This window comes from Papio anubis, chromosome 16 (assembly GCF_008728515.1).
Source record: "Papio anubis isolate 15944 chromosome 16, Panubis1.0, whole genome shotgun sequence".
NCBI classification, from domain to species: domain Eukaryota; kingdom Metazoa; phylum Chordata; class Mammalia; order Primates; family Cercopithecidae; genus Papio; species Papio anubis.
The window spans coordinates 37,982,435-38,003,774 of record NC_044991.1 but is presented as its reverse complement, the minus strand read 5'-3'; the positions used below and the strand labels follow the sequence as shown (position 1 = coordinate 38,003,774).

The 21,340-nt window shown below is 42.1% G+C and overlaps 1 protein-coding gene across 7 annotated transcripts in view; it reads right to left on the bottom strand.

Annotated features, from left to right (window-relative positions):
- RALGAPA2 (Ral GTPase activating protein catalytic alpha subunit 2) overlaps window positions 1–21,340 on the bottom strand; it is a 320,907-nt gene that overhangs the window by 22,322 nt on the left and 277,245 nt on the right. For 6 of the 7 annotated variants that reach the window (XM_021921290.2, XM_021921288.2, XM_021921293.2 and 3 more), the window contains one exon: window positions 1,029–1,150. The exons of the other annotated variant lie outside the window; for it this stretch is intronic. In XM_021921290.2, the coding sequence (XP_021776982.1) occupies window positions 1,029–1,150 (122 nt within the window). The remainder of the gene's footprint in view (window positions 1–1,028; window positions 1,151–21,340) is intronic. 7 annotated transcript variants of the gene reach the window in all.

Sequence of the window (21,340 nt, the reverse complement as noted above, 5' to 3'; positions counted from 1 at the left end):
AATGATGCATGGCTGATTTTATTTGTAAGTGATTTATTTCACTGGATTTAATTTTTTTTCACTTTGTGTATAAGATATTTGTTAACGAATCAGAATAGGAGAAGTAAGGCAGTGTTCAGAGACAATTGACACAGGTTAGAAATCTATTAAGCACTCTTAACAGTTGCATCTAAAGCAGTGGAAGAAGGAAGCTCCTCACTGAGAATTTCAACATGCATTGGCTAAATATCCCATTTACTCTCTGAAAGGCAATTAATCTGTAATTATATGCAGAAATTTACAAGTAATAATTCTATTATTTGAAAGAAACACACAGTAATCATATAATCTGTTTAAGTGGCGGTACGTGTATTTTTCCCCCCAAGCTGGAAATAGAAAAAGAATAAAAATCTAAAAACAAGGAAATCTATGGAAACTTTCACAATTTTCCACTGGCCCTAATAAATGAAAATTATTCTAAGCTAGTTTCTAAACGGGTTCCACACCAGGTGCTGCTCCGGTCGGCGGCTTGTCCACATGACACAGACCACTCCAGAGAGACACACGCACACTGCATTGCTGTAATGATGGACCCCGGGACACTGTCCTTCCATGTCTCCTGCATTAATCCCTGACCCTCGTATCTCGGCAGCATAATCCCCATTTAGCATTAGTAGCAACGGCTTCCACTGTGAGGAACTCTTTTTTGATAAGTAAGCACTGATTCGGGCATCGCTTTTAAACAACATATTCCCAGCTCAGCAAGAAACCCACACTCCTGAATGAACCGGAGCACATTACTGAGAAAAAGTTCATTAACCTTGCTAGATTTGAAGGTTAACAGGATAGCTGAAGAAAGGAACTGAGTGAACAGCTCGAATACAAAACAAATTAAAATGAATGTCATCATTCCTTTTGATATTCATTAGTTGATTCAGAGGGAGAATGCTCTTCTTAAATTTGCAAGCATTTATCTGTGAAAAACAGGTGTACATCTGCTGCTTGAATGCGTCTTAAGCGCGTGAGAGAAGAATAATGTAGACACTCACCCGTTCCGCTGAGGGAGTAGCTGGGAGAGGGAGAAAAGACTTGGGCTGCGAAATCCTCGAATGTCATGACTTCGCGGTGGTTCTGAATTATTGCTTCGAGATACAGAGCTCGCTCTTCATAGCTGCGGTAACCGGTTAAGGAAAAAGTGCGTGTGCAAAGTGGCATGCAGAGCAGTGACAGAATTCACTTTTAATACTGTTGTGCATTTTTTTCTGTGTAAAAAAGTATCCTGCAGGTTCTTTACCATCTTGCAGAAAATTAAATATTAGTCATAATTCATACCAAAATTCTGGTTTTCAGACCTAAGTTTCTCTTAGACTTTAATTGCATTTAATACTAGTAATACTAAAAAACATGTAAGGCAACAGTTACAGAATAACATCATAAGATCATTAGGGTTGATTTAAACAAAAACAGGAGACACTGATTGCAACGGCATCTCTTTCCACTGACAATGGTAGATCTCTTACATCCTATTTCAGCGGATAAAACATTCTTAGCCTATTGACATGAGTTGATACTTCAAGCAACTTGGTAATACAACAGTGCAGACGCTTCTTAAAAATAAGAAGATGCAAGTTACTGGAAAGAGAGAAGGCCAGGAAGATATACTTTGAGGGGGCATCAGAGCCTCTAACCAAGACAAGCTGTGAACATTGGAAAATAAGAACTACTATGTGAGAGAATCTATCAAGAGTGTACAGTGCAATTTTTTAAAAAAAGACTACTGCCTTTTAATTAAAACTGCACTCTGGAACACACAGCATTCAAATATGTAATCAAAAACCAGTCACCAATAAAACTTACAAGCGTAACACACTGAAGCAACTTTCCAGCTGTCTTAATAGGACCCCTGCGTGTGGCAGGCTTTCACAGGGCAAAAAGCAAATCTTCCCCTTTTGTGTGTGGCTTCTGTTTCCTCAGAAGGTGAATCATGCACTTCCAATAACAGGATAACGTCAGAACAATCCGACAATGGATGGAGGCACTGCACATACGACGTTATGAATTAACACTTGGGGAAGTCCGCATGACGTCTCATTTTCCCCTTCCTCATTATCAATGCAAAGGTTAAAAGACATGTTTCAGTCGTTTTGAAAATCATGCTAATTCTCCAGGAACACAGGGAATGTGGATCATCATCAGTTTATTATTTGCAGCTCCAGAAGAAGAAACGTAACTCTAGCATTTCTCACTACATTTTCAAACTATCTTTTCAAAACGGCCTCTTTAAAAATACAAGTTGGTGACAATTATGCCCTTTCAATCAGCTTTCAAGACAGCATGTGTTTTTAAATGGCCAAATACTTTTCTACTTTCTTATGGCAAAGGGTGCACACCGATCTCTAAACGCAGGCTCTTCCTCTCCCTACTCCTTCAGAGGATAATTTTCATACCATGAGGAGACCAGAGGCATTCTAGGGCTGTGCTATCCCATACAGTAGCCAGTAGTATCCCATACAGTAGCCATACAGGCTATCTCATTGGAAATCTGAATTAATTAAAATAAAAAGCTACAATTCAGTTGCTTTGCTCCCCACCGCCCCCCGCCCCACCTAGATATATTTTAAGCACTCAATAGCCACATGTGGCTAGGGGTTCTATACTGGATTGCACAGATACAGGACATGCCTGTCACCGTGGAAAGCACTACTGGACAGCGTGCTGCCAGAATTTCTCCATTAGCTTGCTCTATGCAACCTCAAGCAAGGAAAATAAGTTTGAAGATTTCCAAAGTGGCCCCTCTAATGATTTATGATCTTTTATATAGATGGGCACAACCGCCCAAGGCCTGGGCAGCATGAGCCTGAACTGGCTTCTCGACTGTGGGCTGAACTCCTGGTGACTCGCCTTAATGAACAGGCTGCCAAACTTCCTCAGCGAGAGGCGCCTGCTCAGGCCCAATTCTAGAGGGACCCACTAATGCCATTCACGTCTCATTATGAACACACTTATTCTGCACAGCACTTGGCTGTCGCCATGGCTCGGCCCTCCGTGCATGGCCCCAGCAAGCCGCTGGTCCGGGGAACAGCAGGACGTTAGGCCTGAGTGGCCGTCTGGCGAACAGGCACTCTGACACTAAGCTGGCACGTGCTGGCCCAGCAGGGGCTGAGCGAGGCGTGACAAATTACTCAAAGAGCTGAGCTAAACTTATGGCTGACAACCACCTGAGCCTTCGGACCGCCGTGGCCCGCTGTCAACGCTCAATTCATGGCTCCCCCTTTCAGTCCGTCGTCTGCTTGTGGGCCTGGGTTAGAGCAGGCATGTCCCTCTAAAGACCTGTCATGCTCTGCCTAGCATTGTCCTGCTGCTTCCTGAAAGGCCCCACTGCGTCCAACACATTCACATACAGTGCTTGGGACAATGGTGAACAAAAAGGAAATGCGTGTGCATTTTGCTAACTACTCTATGGAAGCCACGTATCTGGAAAGTGGCTGGCTATGTGAATCAAGCTCATGATCAAACCTACAAAGGGACGTTTTGCATAATACAATATGAACTGACCCCAGACGGCAGCCCACCGTCCCTATCCTGGATGGCACCATCCAATTGTTGTAAGCTTGTCCTTGTCAAGGCTGAGAGATCTGGGCTCCTTAGAGAAAGTCCAGCACTGTATTTAGAGGAGTAATAATGAAGTTGTGAGATTCTCTGATTCAATGAATATTTATGGTCTGACTCCTAAATTAAGGCAGTAGGAGACAGAGAAAACACAAAGGTGCTTCCAGAACTGGATCCTGGAGGAGGAAGTGTTTCCTTCAGAGAAGGTTCCTGACCCTGCCATCCATGCCCCCAACTGTCACACACAGCCCACACTCTCCCGCCTACTAACTGGAGTGTTAACAGTGCTAAACTGGGTGCTGTCATTTAGACAAACATCCATTAGGGACTGGGGTGAGACCAGGAGATCATCAAATACATTTTCGCTCATGGCCCAAGCCAGGGCATGTAAACACCCTGACAAAGAGTAAACAAATATCCCCTTAGCTCTGGTGGCATTTAGAAACAGCCAAGGAGCTTGTGGGTGCCAAAAATCATTTCCTTTAGTAGCCATAAAAAACACAGCACTGGGATCTTAACTGTATTAATTAGTAGAACTACTAGCAAGGGGAATTTGGAGCAGTATCATCTGACATTTTCTTACCTAATATCCTTAGGGCTTCAATGCTGGTTGCTTTCTATAACAAAGGGCATTTATAATTTAGACATCAAAATGCCTGTAAGCTTTTCACATGTAAGACATGTTAAAATGTGAAGTGAATGCTGAAATAATGTCCATCCCTGGATGGTCAAAGACCTTTCACGGAAAGAGGCACCGGGTCACAAATCCGATCCCTGTTTCAATACGAGCCATGGCCCTTTTGTTCTCTTAAAAAGTCTACTAACAAATGTGTAACTTTTAATTCTGTTCTGAATTATTATTTCATTAAAAGTCACACACAACAAAGTACTTTTTTAAAGAGCAGTTTTCCCCGGGATTACTCAATTCAGGGAACATTCAAATTGCTGACCAGAAACCCATCTTGGCTTCTGGATATTTCTCAGTTTCTTTAGCCACTCATTCTGCTCATATTTTCACATACGAATTTTCATCAAGAATTCTGATTAAGAGACAGGCGTGTAGCCCCAGCGACTCAGGGGCTGAGGTGGGAGGACCACTTGAGCCCAAGAGTTTAATAAGTCCAGCCTGGGCAACAGAGCAAGATTCTGTCTCTAGAATAAAAAATAAAAAAAATTAATATTATTCCCCTACTTTACTAAAGAGGTTATATGCCATTACTAGTTACATTTTATCAAAAATTTCCAAGAGAACTTCTTGAGACTCTCAAGACACACCCTGCTGAATCTGCAGAGCTGTAAGAGTCTAAGAATCTGAACCTGTCCCCCAACTTTACTCTCATTGTTTGTTTTAATTTTTAGAAATGACAGCAGCAGCATGACAGTCAGGAAGGAGCTTGTATTTTGGTGGAAGGAAGGCAGGGTTTGAATCCCAGTTGCTCTTTTCCCTGCCAGGTGTTGATGTCCCCATTTTACACGTGAGACAGCAAAGGCAAGCTGCTCCAACTCCCAGCCTCAGTTGTCTTACGTGTAAAATGGGGACACCAACCCCTGTTCTCAGGATGGCTGGGAAGATTAAATAGAATCTTATATATGAAGCATCTACCTGGGTTCCAGCACAAAAAGAAAAGCACGATAAATCTGGATTGACTGCTTCCTGCCTCTACCATGTGGGCCTAGGGTTTTGCTGCAGAAAGAATGTAGTAGGTAAGCTAGAGGAGAGTTCCATGTCAGGCTCCATGGCAAGCAAACCCCCTTCAGGCTACACCCTCATGAGCGGGGAAGTCCTACGGTCTCCATTTTACTGATCAGGTAATGAGAGCTCCGAGAGTTCAAGTAATTTTCTTGAATCACAGTGACGCAGTAATGGAATTAAGGCTAGAGCCCAGGTCCTCTAACCTTTACTGCTTTCATCTAATATCTTGAATTCTAGAATAAATAGTGTTAAGTTCAAGATCTTGTGTGAGGTTGGGAACTAAGCTCCAAATGAGACAAATCAACTGACTTAAATATACATGAGCTACAATAATCAACCCACAATGTAAACCTGAGTGCATATGTGTAAGCTGCATCTATACCCAGACCATGCTGTCTTTATAAAATACAACAAAACAACAATTATTCCATTTTAATTTCTTTTTACTTATTCAGGCTATGTGTTTGTTGACTGTTGTTTAGCACTTTCAAGCTTCTTTTATCAAATAAATAAAGAGAAATGTTTGGAAGAGGCTATGTTGCAGACTATATTTTTTCAACCCTTGAAACCCTTCTTGCCTGAACCTTCTCTAAATTTTCCAAGAGCAGACATGATGCTCAGACTGGCAAACTGGCCCCGGACACAGGCAGCTTCCTGACATCGGTGTGTGTGTGCCGTAACAATTTGCATACCCATCCCAGTTTTCTTTCTGAACTCATGCAGCCTCTTATCACTGGCACAAGCAAGCCTGGAGCTAGCCATTCTCATGACTCTGCAGACTCTAACTCCCATAGCAGTGATCTGCAGAGAAGGGAATGTCATGTTTCAGAACCATCTAGGACGCTTCAGCCATCCATGCATCCCTCTCAAAAGTTCTGGTGCTCCCGAGTTCTGCTGCCACTGTCCCATCCCTTGAGTATACTAGGGTGTGGAAAAGGTTGAAAACCTCTGGCTAAATAGCTACTACGTATGACCGTCTTAAGCCTCCTTATGTTAGTTTTCTGTGGCTGCTGGAAATGACCACAAACTGGGTGGTTTAAAACAACAGAAATTTATTCTGTCACTAGTTTTGGGAGACCACAGGTCCAAAATCAAGATGACAGCAGAGGCTGCAGGAGAGATTTTGTTCATGCTTCTTCCAGTTCCAGGTGGCTGTCTCCGTTCGTGGGGCTGCATTGACTCCACTCTTTGCCTCCATGGCTACATGGCCTTTTCCTATTCTATGTGTCTCCCTTAAAAGGACACTCCTCACTGAATTTACTGTTCTCCTGGATAACCCAGGATGATCTCCTCATTTCAAGATCCTTAACTTACTTATATCAGCACACAGCCTTGTATCAAATAGTTAACATTCACAGGTTCCAGGAGCTGGGACACAGACATATGTTTTTTGGGACCATCGTTTACTTCAATAAACTCCTTGAGGACACCATATGAGTCAGGTTCATCAAATTTATGTCAACAGAAATTTATTCTTTTATGTCACTCATACAACCTAGCTTAAAAGCACCCCACATAATATTTACTGTGTGGATAAATGAACGCCTGAAATTCGTGTCCATTGTTTTAAGCTATGAAACAGCTAGATATATTATAGGCAATAGCAACTTGTAAGGAGAGGTTAGAGAGTTCATTTTGAAGTAAAATTCTACATAGATTTTAAAAACTGCATGATAAAAACTTTTAGAAGAATGTATGGGGCAAACGCTTTATGACGTTGGGGTACGGATAGATCTCTTAGGAAAGCAAAACATGAACCACAGGGAGAAGACTGGTACATCTGATCACATTCAAAGTAAGAACTCCTGTTTACCACAAAACTGTAAAGAAGGCAGAACTACCAGGCACAACGTGGGAGGAAGCACCTGCAACTGAGAGCTGGCAAGGGGTAGGTGCCAGAATATAAGAAGAACGCCTAGCAAATCCATAAGAAAAAGTCAAATAACCTACTAGAAAGATGGGCAACCAAGAGATAAACCATGACTGGCAATTAAGTTGCTCAATATCATTAACGATCAGGGATTATGAGAATCACAACAAAATACCATCTTATATATCCCAGAGTGGTCAAACACAGAACATGTAATAATGCCAAATGTCAGACAGCACATGGGGCACAGGAGCCCCAAGAACCTGCTGCTGGGAGGTAACTGGCCTGGCTTCTTGGGAGAGCAATCTGACCTTATCCAGGAAAGAAAAGATGCGCGTGCTTGTGGACTGGCAATTCCGCTCCTCAGTATATGAGCTCTGGTACATATGTGCTTGGTTCAGAATGTTTATAACATGTTACAGACAACAGCAAAAAAGAAAAAGGAAACTATTTTTAACATTCATGGATAAATGCAGTCACACAATGGGATATTATATAGCAGTGAAAATAAATGAACTATAGGCATGTGTATTAATAAGGATAAAATTGAAAACAATGCTCAACCAAAAAAGCCAGTCACTGAAGGACACATGAGTGCAATTCTATTGCTACACATTTTATTATTAATTAATTAATTAATTAATTTATAGACAGGGTCTCACTGTGTCACGTAGTATGGAGTGCAGTGGAGCCATCATAGCTCACTGCAACCTTGAAGTCCTGGACTCAAGCAATCCTCCCACTTCAGCCTCCCAAGTAGCTGGGCCTACAGACATACATCATCATGCCTGGATAAGTTTTAAAATATTTTGTAGCAATGGGGTCTCACTATGTTGCCCAGGCTGGTCTTGAATTCCTGGCCTCAAGTGATCCTTCCACCTGAGCCTCCCAAAGTGCTGGGATTATAGGCCTAAGCCACCTTACCCAGCCTATATATATATTTAAAAACAGGTTAAGTGAAACATATTGCTTAGGGCTATACACATATGTAGGAAAATGATGAAGAGCAAGGAAATAATAACCTGGGATTATCTCTGGGGTGTGGCGGGGTGGTATCTGGGAGGGTCTCAAATATATTGGCTGGTGCAGGTGGGTATCAGTACTGGGACACGTTTTGGTGTTCCTTAGAATGTATGTAAATGACACGTCTTCTAGTCTGTATAAATATTTCATAATAAAAATGGGCAATTTGGACAGAATGAAAAAGCACTAATCAAATGAATCTTTTCTCACCCATCAGAAGGACAGAATGAGCTTCAAGTCGAAGGCTAATATAAAAGGTATGTGTTTGGGTGTTAGAGTTGACGATGATTACAAAGAAGTCCATTTGACTCAGACACAGAGAAAGCCGAAAAGAGACAGTACTATTTTTAGGGATTTCATTCCAGAAGTAGACCAGAATGTCAGAGCTCAAAATTTTCAGAAAGTTGTAGGGAACTCTGACAGAAGGGATTCAAAAAGCTCAAATCAAACAGGGATATGAATGCCACCTGTGGGGGAGGGAGATAATGCTTCGAGAAATAAAAATGCATTTCTACAAAATTACTGTTGTTAGAATTACTATGCATTAAGAATGACAAAACCAGCTGAATCTGAGAATGGTCAAAATACTACATATATTCACGGGCTTAAGCATAGATTTCTATACATTATCCTTGTCTGCTCAGAGAACTGGATCTCAAGTGGCTGTGCTATTTTCAAAAGGCAAATCCACCTTCATTCAAGCGCTCATCCATTCAAGAGATATGTATTGAGTGCCCCCCTGTGCTAGGTAATGGGCATGTAATTAGGGAACAAGACAGATGTCACTCCTGCCCCCAGCAAGCCTGAATTCTAGCAGGGAGGCAGATCGAACACTAGTTAAAGGACAAGTCCAGGGAATAAGGCAAACTGTCATTACATCAGTACCAGGAAGGAAAGAGGGAGATAAGCTCAACGAAGTCTCTGATGGGAGGGAAGCAGCTAACCAAGCAGGGATGAAGTGGGGTAAGGAGTACAAGAGCAGTTCAGGCACAAAGAATGCCATAAGTGGGAAGGAATTTGGGATGCTTCAGGAGGAGAAAGGAGACTGAGGCCATGGGGTAGTAAGACGGTGGCAGGAGGTACAGTTGAAAGACAGGCTGGGCCTGGGCACAGGAGGCTCGAATGGCTTGAGGCAAGGAAGCAACATGATGTCACTTACGTTGCTATATTGCCCTTAGAGGAACTGCACCATTAAGGAGGGTCCTGAGTGTCCTCTAGTTTGGAAGAGGTCAAGGCTGACTGGCATCTATACGTTCAATCAATGCGCCTGTCCAAATATCTCAATACCTTACTTATTCTTTGCATTTTTCAGAAGTGGATGACATACATCTTTTGGGCATGTGGAAGAGGTAAGAATGTTACTTACAGGCTTGAAATGACCAGAACTTTTGAGAATGGCCTTGAGCATAACTATGAAGGACTATGGCATGGCAGAGAGAGGGCCACATTGGGTGACACACATACCCTGGCGTGGAGGGAAGAGGAAATGGAGCAGAAGCAGGTTCTCCGGTGAGGCAGAGAATGAGGCGCTACACACAGGGAGGCAGGCACGACCCTCCCACAGGACAGATACTGGGCTCACAGAAACTTATAAAAATGAGATAACTTAATGACAGCTTACCCTGTTTCAAAGGTGTAAAACATGGATGCATTTTAAACCTAGTAAAAAAAATGAGCCTACTGTGGCAGAGTCTGAGCTCAGAGAAGGAATGGCTAAGAATATTTTACAAAACTAGGAAATTAATTAGCTGATTTCTTCTGCTGCTCCCCACTACTGGCCGCTTTTGGAATACAGGATGCACAAGAAAATGACACATTTTCGTTTTTGAGCAATGTTTTGAACAGTTACCAAAGAAAGTGAAGAGGCAACATACAGAATAGGAGAAAACATCTGCAAACCATTTAAGTGATAAGGATCTTGTATCTCAAATATATAAAGAACTCTCACAGATCAACACTAAAGACAATTGAGTTTTAAAATGAAAAAGGATGTGCACAGACATTTATCTAAAGAAGATATGCAAATGGCCAGTAAACACATGAAAAGATGCTCAACACCACTAGTCATTAGGGAAATGGAAATGAAAACCATAATAAGATACGACCTCACGTCTACTAGGATGACTATAATCAAAAGGACAAGCAACAACAATAACCAGTGAGGACGAGGAGAAGATGTGGAGAAACTGGAATCCTCATACCTTGCTGGTAGGAATATAAAGTGCGGCCACAGGCCGGGCGCAGTGGCTCATGCCTGTAATCCAAGCACTTTGGGAGGCCGAGGCGGGTGGATGACCTGAGGTCAGGAGTTCGAGACCAGCCTGACTAACATGGAGAAACCCCGTCTCTACTAAAAATACAAAATTAGCCGGGTGTGATGGCGCATGCCTGTAATCCCAGCTACTCAGGAGGCTGAGGCAGGAGAATTGCTTGAGCCCGGGAGGCGGAGGTTGCAGCGAGCCAAAATTGTGCCATTGCACTCCAGCCCGGGCAACGAGAGCAAAACTGTCTCAAAAATAGATAGATAAATAAATAAATAAAGTGCAGCCACTGTGGAAAACAGTTTGGCAGTTCCTCAAAAAGTTAACAGATGATCCAGCAATTCTACTCCTAGAAATTCAGTACCCAAGAGAACTGAAAATATATGTTCACACAAAAACTTGCCAACAAATGTTCATAGGAGCACTATTATTTACAGCAAAAACCAGAAACAACCCCCTTGCCTGCAAACTGATGAATGGATAAACAAAATGTAATATATCATACAATAAAATATTCTTCAGCCATAAAAACGAATGAAGTATTGATATCTGCTGTGACATGGATGGACTTTGCAAACACTCTGCTAAGTGAAAGGAGTCAGATGCCAAAGTCCATATATGGTGGGACTTCATTTATATAAATGTCCAGAATAAGCAAATTAATACAGACAGAAAGGAAATCAGTGGCTGCTTGGGGCCGGAGGGAGGGGAGTACGTGGCATGACAGTTAATGGGTATTCAGTTTCTTTTTGGGGTGATCAAAATGTTGTGGAATTGGAAGTGGCAATGGTTGAAAAACTCAGTGAATATGCAAAAAACCACTGTATTATACATTTTAAAAGGGTGAACGCTATGGTCTGTGAATTATATCTCAATAAAATAAATGCCCCCAGGCAGGGTGCAGTGGCTCACCCCTGTAATCCCCAGCACTTTGGGAGACTAAGGTGGGAAAATCACTTGGGGCCAGGAGTTTGAGACTAGCCTGGGCAACATAGTGAGACCCTGTCTCTACAAAAAACCAAAAAGTTAGCCGGGAGTGATGGCACATGCCTATGGTTCCAGCTGGCCTGGAGGCTGAGGTGAAAGGATCACTTGAGCCTGGGAAGTTGAGGCTGCAGTGAGTTCTGATTATGCCATTGCACTGAAGTCTGGGCGACAGAATGAGACCCTGTCTCAAAAAAAATGCCCCCCAAAATGCCTAGTGGTACCCAGTGCACACTATGTATTATGAGGAAGGCCTGCTAATAAAAAGATCTTCACTGACCACATGAGAGAACAAATGGCAGGATGGCCTGGCAGAGCAAAAGCCCTCCAGGCAGACAGTGGCTGAATCATTTAATCATGGAAGACACAGGAAGAGCAGCAGACCATGTGCCAGGACTGTTCTAGCAGCTGGAGGATGAAAAAGACATAGTTTTGTCCTTCACAGCATTCACAGCTTATATGGAAAGACAAGTGGACAGTGAGTTCTAGGGAGCTGGTGGGTGGAGCGATTCACGGGAATGAGGAGTAGGTCTTGGTCAGACTGCAATGGGCCGGTTACAGAAAGCAAGAAGCAACATCAGCCTGTGGCAACTGGGAATCTCCAAAGGTTTTAAAATAGATGAACAGCAGGACCTGATCTGTGCCTGAGAGATAACAGGGCAGGGAGACAATGCAGGGGAGGAAGCGTCACAATGCGGGGCAGACCCAGTTGGACTTGGGGTGTTCACCAACGGTAAGAGATGGAGATGGATTCTGGACAAAACCCTGGGATCAAGATGTAAGTGACCAGGAGGGTGGGACAGAAAGGGACCTGAGGAGGAAGGCAGGGTTGAGTGGAGGAGTCTGAGGAGCCCAAAGGATTTCTGGGGGAGAACTTCAGGGAAGTGCTGACTGGGACTCAGCAGAGAGGCCTGGGCCAGAGCTGAAGAGTTGAGTCATGGGTTTGGAGATTATCTTGAAGGAGAAAAGGGGAGAATGCAATGCTAGGGAACCACCCCCACCCCACCAGAGGGTGGGCAGAAGTGAAAGAGCAGTCAAGGGATATGGAGGGAGGGGGAGACAGCCATTTCCCAGATCCCAGGGAGAAGCATCTGGAAGGAGAAGCAGCAGGGTTCCTGCAGAGCCTCAGCTCCCATGTACTTCCCTGGTACCTGCCTCAAAGGCACATGCTCTACAGGTGGGCTCAGGTCGCATTTAATAACTAAACAAATGGATAAAATTCCATAATGAGCAAGACAGGAACAGATGCCAGTTACATCCTAAAGCCATACAACATTTTCACAAGATTTTATTTCTCTTTCAATATAATGCAAATTTAAATTCTAGGACTGTTTAAGGCTGCAAATAAATGAATCACTGAAAGTAAATGTCACAGCCTGGTAACAGGTAAAGAGGATGACTTTACTCAACCATGTAACCAAATAAAATGGATGTTTTGGAAAAGGAAATTAAACACATGGAGGTATAAGATATTAGATTAAGTTTCAAACCCTAATGATACACTCCTGGAGAGAAACAGTTCACTACTGCTCAAAAAGAAGAAAATACCATATAACCAAGTTTAAGAATAATTCTGAGGAAATGATAAGAGCAAATGGAAATGAGAAAAAGATTTTCTTCAGGCTATTAAATTACAGACTTTTGGAGATGGTCTGTTCTCATATTCCCATGTCCTTCCGGCATAGGGAGCTGAAGGTCTCCCTCCTAGAATCTGAGGCACTCCACAGATGCAATGGATTTGGACTATACTGTTATTAGAAATGTTCAAATCAGTTCTTCCCAGGGGATTGATTTGTGAAGGAGCACATCCTTAATTATAGCATTTTCCATTTCCATCTTCTCCAGTTCTCCCAGTGCACCTCACCTTCTGTAAATCACCAAGTGAGAAAATGCCCTGTGACACTGTCGCTCAAAGTCTCACATCAGTAAAAATGTAAGTGACAAGAAAATTAGTCATTCAGCCTATTTCAAGTCTAGAGAAAGTGCTGTCAAATTGAGTGAGAAAAGATTCAACAGGCTACTTCAATGATGAAAACGGCTGAAAAAGTGACGAATCAATATGAACAATAGAAGCCCTGAGTTCTGCCATGCTGATGCCAATACCTTGATTTCTGGGAGGAAGGGAGTCAATGTCACTTGAACTGTGTTTCTCTTTCACAGATTTTCACTCATCCTAAAGATATCATGTGTTAGAAGCTAAAAAATGTACTCCCAACCTTAATATAGAAAGGACCATTGCTGACATTTTCGGGGCATGTAATATCCATGAAGTGACAACAAAATGGAAAATAATTAGAAATGCAGAACTGTCTCTAAATGTCTTACATCCTGTTTGTAGCAAAGTATAAAAAGAGTAGACAATTAAAGAGCAATACACATGAATTGTAAACTCTGGCTCTGTCATCACTGACTCTAAGAGAAAAAAAATTATTCAATAAAATACATTACAGGTATTATTTAGTGCAACTCAATTTGAACTGAATTATCCAATGCTTACTCTTCAACCATTCTATTTTGAAGGCAAAAGTCACTTTCATTTGGCCTACAGAATAGTTTATATCTAGGTTGATTCTGTAAATTAAATAGGATCATGATGATATATGATATATGATAGATAACAAGTAAATGAAACTGACAAGTTTAAGAAAACATCTGTAGCAGATACTCTAGTTATGCATTCCTTCGGGACATTCTTAATTGTTACCTATAAACAATCTCTTAGGCCCACATGAAATCAGACTAGGCTCAGGCATGATACAACCAAATTTTGTGGTCCAAAGTATTTGCACCAAGTTGTGTACAGATTTTCTTCATTTTTCATTTCTGAAAGCAATTTTGGGGAAATCATTCCTTTTCATGGTATTTACAAAATTTTAGCTATGTTTGTTTTTTCTTCTGTGCATTTTAAAATAATAAATATCACTACCTCTGGAAGCAGAAAACAGTATTTCTATGCTTCTATGAAATAGTTTTAATAGCTTAAAGGCATCTCAGTTTTCCAGAAAGATATTCATCTGATACCAAGTTATCAGATGTCCAGAAGACACTCCAAGAAAAGTTAGGGGTTTACCAAATCAAAGTGACTTACAAAATGAGGAAAGAAGCTGATGCGAAGGTTGCCAAGTGGCCTTTCTGGCCTATTCAGACTGCTTCAGTGGTACGCTGGGTTGCATAGCACACCTGAGTGATAAATATTACTGTTAACCCACACTTGAAACTCAATACACCCCACAGACCTATCAGAGCAAAAAAAAAAAAAAAAAAAAAAAAAGCTACAATTATTGAAACCTAACTGGAAATTTGGGGGAATTCTAATAACACAAAGCTCCTCCATGACCAGAAGCAGCAAAAGTATGTTGGCCAGTTAATATTAAAAGCAACTGATTTCTGGCTATTAGTAATAGTATGTGATGCAACCGGCTCACTTAGGAAGAAGCTTACACTAAGTGGACACAAGGGTTGAGCCATCAGAACAAATGGCCCTGGAGCACGTCTACATCTGCAGCACTCTGAAGAGCTGCTCTATCTGTAGGCATGGCTGGGCCCCTCAACAGACACTGGTCCTGTGCAAACCAAAATGACCAGATGAGCGTGGAGAATACGGGTCTCACTGACATTACGGAAAGTAGTTTTGAGCAGCCAGAGGGCAAAAGGACCTCTTTTACTCCTTTTACATCTGTTCTAGCATTTCGTTCGGTGTTAGGTTAAAAAAAAAAAAAAAAAAAAGATGATCAGGAAGTAAATATAAGTGACTTACATAGTGTGGTTTGAAATTTTTATGTTTGCTGCCAAGATTGGTCATGAAAATTCCCAGGGGCTGCTGGAATGACTTACTCTGGTTGCATAACAGGCTCAATTGTACTGTTCTAAACCTTCTGCTAATCTGGTTCTAGGCTGTGTAAATAAAAAGATATACACATATAGCTCTGCTGAAAATAATGAGTCTTGATGAAGGTCTAGGTGTTTGAGTGGGGTAGTGAAGCCACCTGTTTGCTAACGAGTCTCCGGCTGAAGGGCACTGGGCTGAGAACCCCATGAGGTGTCATACAGTCCTGTGATGCTTCTGCCTAGGGGTGAGGAAGGGAAACACTGTAACGATATTAGAGGAAGGCTTAAGAAGCAATAGGGCTCAGTGTGAAGTTCAGGCATAGTCACTGACATATTCTCAGAGACTGTCAGCAACACACAGCATACGGGATGCCCTTTTACGAATGCACCCCAAAGGGAAAAGTCCCTGTTCTGACAGCCCTTCAGGTGTGGTGTCTGCAGCATGTGAATCAGTCTATATCCTGAGCATAAGTGAGCCTCCGGCCAGGCATCTCTGTGGCTGCTGCATCAACCAAAGGTTACATTTAAATAATGATACTGATGAAAATGATCAAGTGCTTTTAATGGGTTGAAGTTTTATAGGCTCTATCTCATTTAATCCTCACAACTTCCTCCTGTGGTTTATACTATCCTAATCTTTTTGCAGAGGAGGAAATTGAAGAGCAGAGAGGAAAAGTGTTCTGTTCCACCTCTCTCAGATGCTACCAGCAGCCTGACCTGAGAGCCTGGCTCTCAGTCACGGCCCTGCCTCTTATGATCAGAATTCTCCCAGCAAGAGAAAAGACTAGTGAGGCCACAGCTAGCAGAAGGCCGAGTTCCATCTACTCACTGGTGATTTTATAGAAAGCTGAAGGAGTAAATTGTAGCCCTTCTTCCACTCTCTCCAGCTGGGACTCTATTATCCAACAACTTCAGGAGAAAGAAAACTTACTGTTTTCTCCTGCAAATTAAACCTCAATACTTGCATTTCAAGTATTTTTGGCTCTAACAAGCCAGTGAGAGAAATCCTGGGGGTTAGAGCAGGGACAGGAGTGACAGTTTCACTAAATTCCATCTGTGTGCCATTCTGTTTGTGGGGTGGAGGCTTCTGCAGCACAGCACATCAGCCCTGTATCTTGCACTTATTTATGCAGATGTCTCTTCCCCTGTCACTCATCCCTTCATTAGAACTCTCTCCAACCGGCTAGCCCAGGGGCTGCTGTCTTCCCGCCCCTGGTCCTGGCACCCCATTTCGGGTGGGGGTGGACAGCACTGGGCACTGTGTGTGTCCTTCAAGTCCTCCAGTGCTCCTGGGCACCGTTACCATGCGCCTGCTGCAGTGGCCCCTCAGCTTGCAAGTCGACATGGGGCAGTGTCATACCAGTGACCACACAGGTTGCCAGTAACAGGAAAGCAATTTTCTATTGAGCTATGACTATATCTGGCCCAGGATGGATTGTGCAAGGGAAAAAAAGGATTCTTTTTTTTTTTTTTTTTGTAAGGAGTGTTTTCTTTTGTGGCTGGAGAACATGTATCATCAAGTGCAGAGCAGATATTTGGTCCTTCCTGAGTCTGACATTTGAACAACAGATTCAACATTTCTACTGCATTTCAGCAGGTACCTCTGAGTACCCAAATCTTTTCAACTTTTAAGAGTAAGGCAGAAGGAATTCAGGTAAAAAGTCTGCTGCAGTCAGGAGATCAGAATTAGAAATTCTCTCAAAATAACACGTTTTAAAAAGAAAATTTCAGAAAAAAATGACGGGTGTTTATCTTAACTTTTTATGTCTTTATATTCTGGGATAATTCTACTTTACTCTTCAATGAAAACTGTCTGCTTTTATATTTTATATGCAAAATTCCTTGTAACATCTATTCTGACTAAACTCATACAATATACAAACAACAGAAACAGCCCCCTATGCTGTTAAAGACAAAATTCCCAACCCACACAATTCTCTGGGACTTTCCACACTTAAGCCTCATAGAGTCACTTGATATCATCTTCGTGACTAAAAATGTAACTGCAATATTACTTAAAATTATAATCAAATCATTCTCTTCCAAATTAAGACACTTACTCTTAGAAAAAAACCAAATTGAATTCGGTATATCTTTTCTTGATAGATCAAAAGCAGCTCCATTAAATCAGCAGTTTTATATTAATGGCACGAGACATGACCCAGATGAGGAAAATGTCCTTTGGAGCCATTTTGTATTTTATTTGAAGAGCAATGGAGATGATTCTCACAATTCATATGTGAGGCAAAACTGTATCGCTGCTCCCAAGGCCAGGAGGCTGGGTATGATCCCAAATGTGGTGGCCCATCCACATCAGAGAGCCCAGGTTCATCTTCTCTCAATCCCTCATTTCTTCCCATTATTGTGCCTGCCACCCATCTATTCACCCACCCACCCACTCATCCATCCATCCATCCATCCATCCACCCACTCACCCACCTATTCACCCACCTACACACCAACCCTTCCATCTGACATTTACTAAGTGCCTCCTACATGTCCATTATTCTCTCCTCAGATGTAAGGAAAGTACTTCCTTGCATCTCAATCCTCTTCTAAATCTTTGATCCTATAATACTCAAACGTTGTACTGAGTATTACAGTATATTGGAGGATTCTAAAACCCATCATAGTGAGATTACACTATAATTAGCCTGAGTTCTGTTGAGGCAATATCTCACTTAGAACAAAAGAGACAATCTTTATGAAATAAAAACAAGCTACCCAATGTTGGTGCAATGGGTGGCCACTCATGAAGTTCTTTGTAGCTGTGAGACCACTGGGTCCTCCTGCAAAACTCAAACCACATATGATAAAGCAGAAACAGGCAACAAAAGTGATGCTCTGAGACCACCCAGTTAGCAATGAGCAGGGCTGAAACTCAAACCCAGGCCGATCGGTTAACACACGCTGGCCTCTTTCTACTCCCTCACGCTGTCTCAGTTTAATCTTTCAAACTTATTTAAGATGTTTGCAATGTTCAGTGCTAAATTAATCCACATTGTTGTTTGGTGCTAACAGGAAGAATAAGGATAGATAAATTAGATTCTTCTTTCGCTCCCCAGAACCAAAAGTAGCACAAAACTGGCCATTTTTACAGCTAATCTGGAATAAATGGTGACTTTCTAGCTAACTTATTATCTGTACAATTGTCATAAGAAGCTACAATTTAGAGGAATAAACTACATTAATTCGATCCTTCATGCAGCAAGATTTGAACAATTTAAATGAGCTCATTTACACAAAAATTATCTTTCTGCGATTATTTCTAGTGATATTTTGAAGACAATCAGTACAAAATTCTAAAGTTTTCTTAATTATTTTGAATGGACATTTTCAAAGAGAGAATGAATTTGGTGCCAGATATGGCTTCTGAAGTTGTGACATGCTTCAACACTGGAGAACAACAGAGCGTCTCACTGTAAGGGCCTTTCGCACCACAATCAAAACACTGAGAGGGAACAGGAATGAACTGTCATTCTTTCATTGCTATCTTCTAAGGGTGAAACATTTCTGATAAATCCTTATTTTTAATTATGTGCCACTTGGTGTCATTCAAAAATCCTGAAGAGGGTAGAAGCACCGGTGCAATGACTCTGAACAAAAAAGAAAGTAGAAATTCAGGCCTGATATTCTATGTGTCATTACAGATAGCAGGGTTTAAGTTAAAGCCCTGAGTTCAGATGCAGACTCCTCTGAGTCCTGGCCCCGTGGCCTTAGGCAACTAGTTTGCCCTGCAGAACCCGCATCCCCTCATCTGTGAAAGAAGGGGTTCAGGGTTGATCTGTGGGACCATGCTGCAGTGAGGGGAATGATGCCACAGGTGTGCCTGTTCAGGATCAAAGCAGCAGCTGCTGAACCTAGTGGCACCCAGTCAGTGGAACCTAACAGGGAACAGCTGGCAAAAGATCACCATGGAGTGTAGAGCCCTGGCATTCCAGAGTAGGGACACGAGGGCAGGCCTCAATTACTGACTACCGTGGCCAGGCATCTGGCTCAAAGTTTTGGGCCCTGTGGAGGCCTGGGACAGCAAGATCTTTCCCTTTACGGGAAAGGGCCACATCACTTCCTTGTCCCACGGCCTGCGTGCTTCCTCCAACAGGTGGGGGAATATTTCATAAGAAGTGTTTTGCTCAATTAAAAACAGAAACACAGGGACCAGTGATAAGGACAGTAGTCATTTTACATGATGGAAAATTGCCTCTACCTACAGGAGGTTCTGACTCTGATCAAGTATACTGGTGATTTACTTTGTAGACTGATGTTTCAATTGTTTTCACTTATCTCCAGTGAATATTAAAAATGTCACTTGAGAAATTTCCTTTGTATTTCTCTACTGCCTTTATCTTTCAGAGTTCCCTGTGTCTGTATGTTGATAGCAGACATGAGATCTCACTGTTTTCATCAAACATCACATATGTACATCACTGGGATCATCTGGTCTCAGTATGTACTCTACGTAGACCCCAAAGGTTAAGGACAGAACATGAGCGAGATAACTTTTTAAATGCCTCTATATATTTTCAATCAGAAGTAATTATTTTGTGAGTTCATGGAGGACATAAAGACGTAACTCATGGTCCCTATCTTCTCCCAGCATACTACTGATGTGAGAGGAATGACTTTTGGACATTCTTTCCAGGGCTTCTTGGTGGTGTGAACAAATGTGCAAGGTATCATGAGAAGGAAACGGCTATACTCTTTTGGTGTGGTTGGGGGGCTTTGTGAAGTGAGTCCCCCTGAAGCATAGCTCTGAGACTGAGTGGAATCGACATCAGAACGGGAGTGATGGGGGAGGCAGGAGGAAAACACTATGGGGCATTTCCCAAGAAGCCATGTCCAGAAAACTAGGGAATACAGGGCTCCTTAAGACATAGGACTGGGGAGAGGCCAGAGTCTAGACTGACACCAGTGTTAGGAAAGCGAGGAGGCTCCTGAGGGTAGACAGTAGGCTGAGAATGCATGGTGGTGAGTCTGGCAGGTATGAGGCTGGAGGGGAGAAGGAACAGTGCCACTGCATAGAAAGCCCTGGATACAGCCTTGGAAAGTGGCTCTAGGCAGAGGGAGAGGATCTCAGGCAGGTAGAGGACATTTCAAAGACCAGACAGGTTTAAGGAAAATGCAAGAGAAAACTAAAATTTAAACATGCACCATGCTTTACATAATTTTAAAATTTGTGATACAATTTGCAAACTGGCTATAAATTACTCTAAAATTATCCTTGAGATGGGAGGATGGAAATATGCAAAAAAATTTAAGCATGGTGACTGTAGATAATAATGTATTATAGATTTCAAAATTGCAAAGGGAGTAGATTTTAAGTGTTCTCACCACAAAGAAATGTTAAGTATGCAAAGTAATAGTTATGTTAATTAGCCTGATCTAATCAACCTGCAATGTACACAGGTATCACAACATCACACTGTACCCCACAAATATATGCAATTATTATCTGACAATTCCAAATGCCACTTCTACAGAATGTGTGCACCTCTCCATGCAGCAATAATTTCTACAATAGGCCTGTGTCCCAGGTTTTTCCTCTATGCAAAGTTGAAGTAGGGGATCTCTTCAGTGAGAAACATCCACTAATATTACTTGCACAGACTTAATGGGAGAGAGAAATGGGTTATACATCCCTTAACTTGTAACTAATAATAAATTCTATTTTGGTCATTAAAGTCATGTATTTTTTTAAAGCAGCAGCTGGCACGAGAAACATTAAGGACTGTGAAATAGGAATCGCTGTTGTTCCAGGGCTGGTGATCGTCTTCACTGTCAGAATTAATGAGAGGAAGCTATGTTTATTTTTCCTTGATGACCTGACCACTATGGAATAAAACACCTAGGTACATTTTCTACAGAGATGGATCCAAGACTGTGACTGTTTCACTGTGCCTGTAGTGGAGGGCTGCCAGGGCTCTGCTTTGCTGATTATAATGAGCTGCCTGGTGTCACAAACCAGGTGATTGCCATGGGTTAAACAGTTAAGGGCAGGGTGGAGAATTACCAAGCAGTGGCTCCCTGAGCTTTGTGACAATGCTAACCTTTTCAAAGGTGAGCACCGTATATATTCATTTCAGCAAGTCGTTT